The sequence below is a fragment of the Haliotis rubra genome, unplaced genomic scaffold (assembly GCF_003918875.1).
Source record: "Haliotis rubra isolate DU_JTF1 unplaced genomic scaffold, ASM391887v1 Scf121, whole genome shotgun sequence".
Classification (NCBI taxonomy): domain Eukaryota; kingdom Metazoa; phylum Mollusca; class Gastropoda; order Lepetellida; family Haliotidae; genus Haliotis; species Haliotis rubra.
The window spans coordinates 1,499,431-1,503,045 of NW_025765126.1; the positions used below are offsets into that span (position 1 = coordinate 1,499,431).

The following is a 3,615-nucleotide window of genomic DNA, read 5'->3' on the forward strand; positions in this document are numbered from 1 at the left end:
GGACACATGGCAAGGGGTTTACAGGTGGTGGGACACATGACAGGGGGTTGACAGGTGGTGGGACACATGACAAAGGGTTGACAGGTGGTGGGACACATGGCAAGGGGTTTACAGGTGTTGGGACACATGACAGGGGTTTACAGGTGGTGGGACACATGGCAAGGGGTTTACAGGTGGAGGGACACATGGCAAGGGGTTGACAGGTGGTGGGACGCATGACAAGGGGTTTACAGGTGGTGGGACACATGGCAAGGGGTTTACAGGTGTTGGGACACATGACAGGGGTTTACAGGTGGTGGGACACATGGCAAGGGGTTTACAGGTAGTGGGACACATGGCAAGGGGTTTACAGGTGGTGGGACACATGGCAAGGGGTTTACAGGTGGTGGGACACATGGCAAGAGGTTTACAGGTGGTGGGACACATGGCAAGGGGTTTACAGATGTTGGGACACATGACAGGGGGTTTACAGGTGGTGGGACACATGGCAAGGGGTTTACAGGTGGTGGGACACATGGCAAGGGGTTAACAGGTGGTGGTACACATGACAAGAGGTTTACAGGTGTTGGGACACATGGCAAGGGGTTTACAGGTGGTGGGACACACGAGAAGAGGTTTACAGGTGGTGGGACACATGGCAAGAGGTTCACAGGTGGTGGGACACATGGCAAGGGGTTTAAAGGTGGTGGGTCACATGACAAGAGGCTTACAGGTGTTGGGACACATGGCAAGAGGTTACAGGTGTTGGGACACATGACAGAGGTTTAGAGGTGGTGGGGCACATGGCAAGAGGTTTACAGGTGGTGGGACACATGGCAAGAGGTGTGCAGATGGTGGGACACCTGGCAAGTGGTGTACAGCTGGTGAGAGAAAGTGGAAGAGGTTTTACAGGTGGTGGGGCATATATCAAGAGGTTTACAGGTGGTGGGACACATGGCAAGAGGTTCACAAGTGGTGGGACACATGGCAAGGAGTATACAGGTGGTGAGACACATGAGAAGAAGTTTACAGGTGGTGGGACACATGGCAAGAGGTTTACAGGTGATGGGACACATGGCAAGAGGTTCACAGGTGGTGGGACACATGGCAAGTGGCTTACAGGTGGTGGGACACATGGCAAGGGGTTTACAGGTGGTGGGTCACATGACAAGAGGCTTACAGGTGTTGGGACACATGGCAAGAGGTTACAGGTGTTGGGACACATGACAGAGGTTTACAGATGGTGGGACACATGGCAAGGGGTTTACAGGTGGTGGGACACATGGCAAGAGGTTTACAGATGGTAGGACACATGGCAAGTGATGTACAGATGGTGGGATAAAGTGGAAAAGGTTTTACAGGTGGTGGGGCACATATCAAGAGGTTTACAGGTGGTGGGACACATGGCAAGAGGTTCACAAGTGGTGGGACACATGGCAAGGAGTTCACAGGTGGTGAGACACATGAAAAGAAGTTTACAGGTGGTGGGACACATGGCAAGAGGTTTACAGGTGATGGGACACATGGCAAGAGGTTCACAGGTGGTGGGACACATGACAAGGGGTTTACAGGTGGTGGGACACATATCAAGAGGTATACATGTGTTGGGACACATGGCAAGAGGTTCACAGGTGGTGAAACACATGAGAAGAGGTTTACAGGTGGTGGGGCACATGGCAAGTGGTTTACAGGTGGTGGGACACATGGCAAGAGGTGTGCAGATGGTGGGACACCTGGCAAGTGGTGTACAGCTGGTGAGAGAAAGTGGAAGAGGTTTTACAGGTGGTGGGGCATATATCAAGAAGTTTACAGGTGGTGGGACACATGGCAAGGGGTTCACAAGTGGTGGGACACATGGCAAGGAGTATACAGGTGGTGAGACACATTAGAAGAAGTTTACAGGTGGTGGGACACATGGCAAGAGGTTTACAGGTGGTGGGACACATGGCAAGAGGTTCACAGGTGGTGGGACACATGGCAAGGGGTTTACAGGTGGTGGGACACATGGCAAGGGGTTTACAGGTGGTGGTACACATGGCAAGAAGTTTACATGTGGTGGGACACATGACAGGGGTTTACAGGTGGTGGGACACATGGCAAGGAGTTTACAGATGGTGGGACACATGACAAGAGGTTTACAGGTGGTGGGACACATGACACGAGGTTTACTGGTGGTAGGACACATGACAAGAGGTTTACTCGTGGTAGGACACATGGCAAGAGGTTTACAGGTGGTGGGACACATATCAAGAGGTATACATGTGTTGGGACACATGGCAAGAGGTTCACAGGTGGTGAGACACATGAGAAGAGGTTTACAGGTGGTGGGGCACATGGCAAGTGGTTTACAGGTGGTGGGACACAAGGCAAGAGGTGTGCAGATGGTGGGACACCTGGCAAGTGGTGTACAGCCGGTGAGAGAAAGTGGAAGAAGGTTTTACAGGTGGTGGGGCATATATCAAGAAGTGTACAGGTGGTGGGACACATGACAAGAGGTTTACAGGTGGTGGGACACATGACACGAGGTTTACTGGTGGTAGGACACATGACAAGAGGTTTACTCGTGGTGAGACACATGGCAAGTGGCTTACAGGTGGTGGGACACATGGCAAGGAGTTTACAGATGGTTTGGACACATGACAAGAGGTTTACAGGTGGTGGAGCACATGGACAAGAGGTTTACAGGTGGTGGGGCACATGGCAAGAGGTTTACAGGTGGTGGGACACATGGCAAGAGGTTCACAGGTGGTGGAACACATGACAAGGGGTTTACAGGTGGTGGGACACATATCAAGAGGTATACATGTGTTGGGACACATGGCAAGAGGTTCACAGGTGGTGAGACACATGAAAAGAGGTTTACAGGTGGTGGGACACATGACAAAGGGTTCACAGGTGGTGGTGAAACAACATTCACCCACTGTCGAAGGGATGTACCAATGTTGGAGCCGAGGAACCTATATGACTGGGACTCAGTCGGAGTACAATGTCTCTAATTATATAATACCCCGAGGCACGGAAATGGACTGTGCCGGTATCGGATTACAGACACACGTGATGATATACCAGCTAACAAAGCCGGGCCACAGCTGGTGCTGTCGTTATCGACACACCTGGAGTCTCATGGCGAGCCATCGTGTCTGTACGCTCAACTGCTTTCATTATATTAGGTTGTGCTGCTGTGACAAGGCTGGAAAATGCCGCTTTTGTATCTCGACCAATGTTGACTGTGTTCAGATAATAGGAATTCACTGTTTAGGTTTCATGTTTCATCATTCCCAGAGATAGGGAGCTACGGAATGGTGTTGGTTGTGACAAAGGCAGTCGACGATGATGATGTTCGGGTTAGAATACCGTTGAATGCTGTTGTGAACAACTCAACACGTGCTGAGAAGAGGTTTCTTTCATCCAAAATAAAATAAAATTTAAAAAAAATGAAGGAAAAAAGAGAATTTTTTTCTGGCGGCATTTACAAATTAAAAACACAGTACATCATAGACCACTTTGTATAAATGCAATGTCAAATGCTTCAAATGTTTATCGTTTATCTTTACTTACGTTCGCTTCATGCTTACTGTTATCTGTTTACTGGGGTGAACCAAAACAGTTTCGAGATATCCGAACATTCGACACACC

General features: G+C 50.0%; 1 protein-coding gene across 1 annotated transcript; it reads left to right on the forward strand.

Moving 5' to 3' along the window:
• Positions 1–812: 812 nt before the first annotated feature.
• Positions 813–3,401, forward strand: LOC124265317 (cold-shock protein CS120-like). The gene is made up of 3 exons (XM_046700111.1): positions 813–1,134; positions 1,341–1,733; positions 3,262–3,401. The coding sequence occupies exons 1-3, from the start codon at positions 813–815 to the stop codon at positions 3,399–3,401; spliced, it is 855 nt and encodes a 284-aa protein (XP_046556067.1).
• Positions 3,402–3,615: the final 214 nt, after the last annotated feature.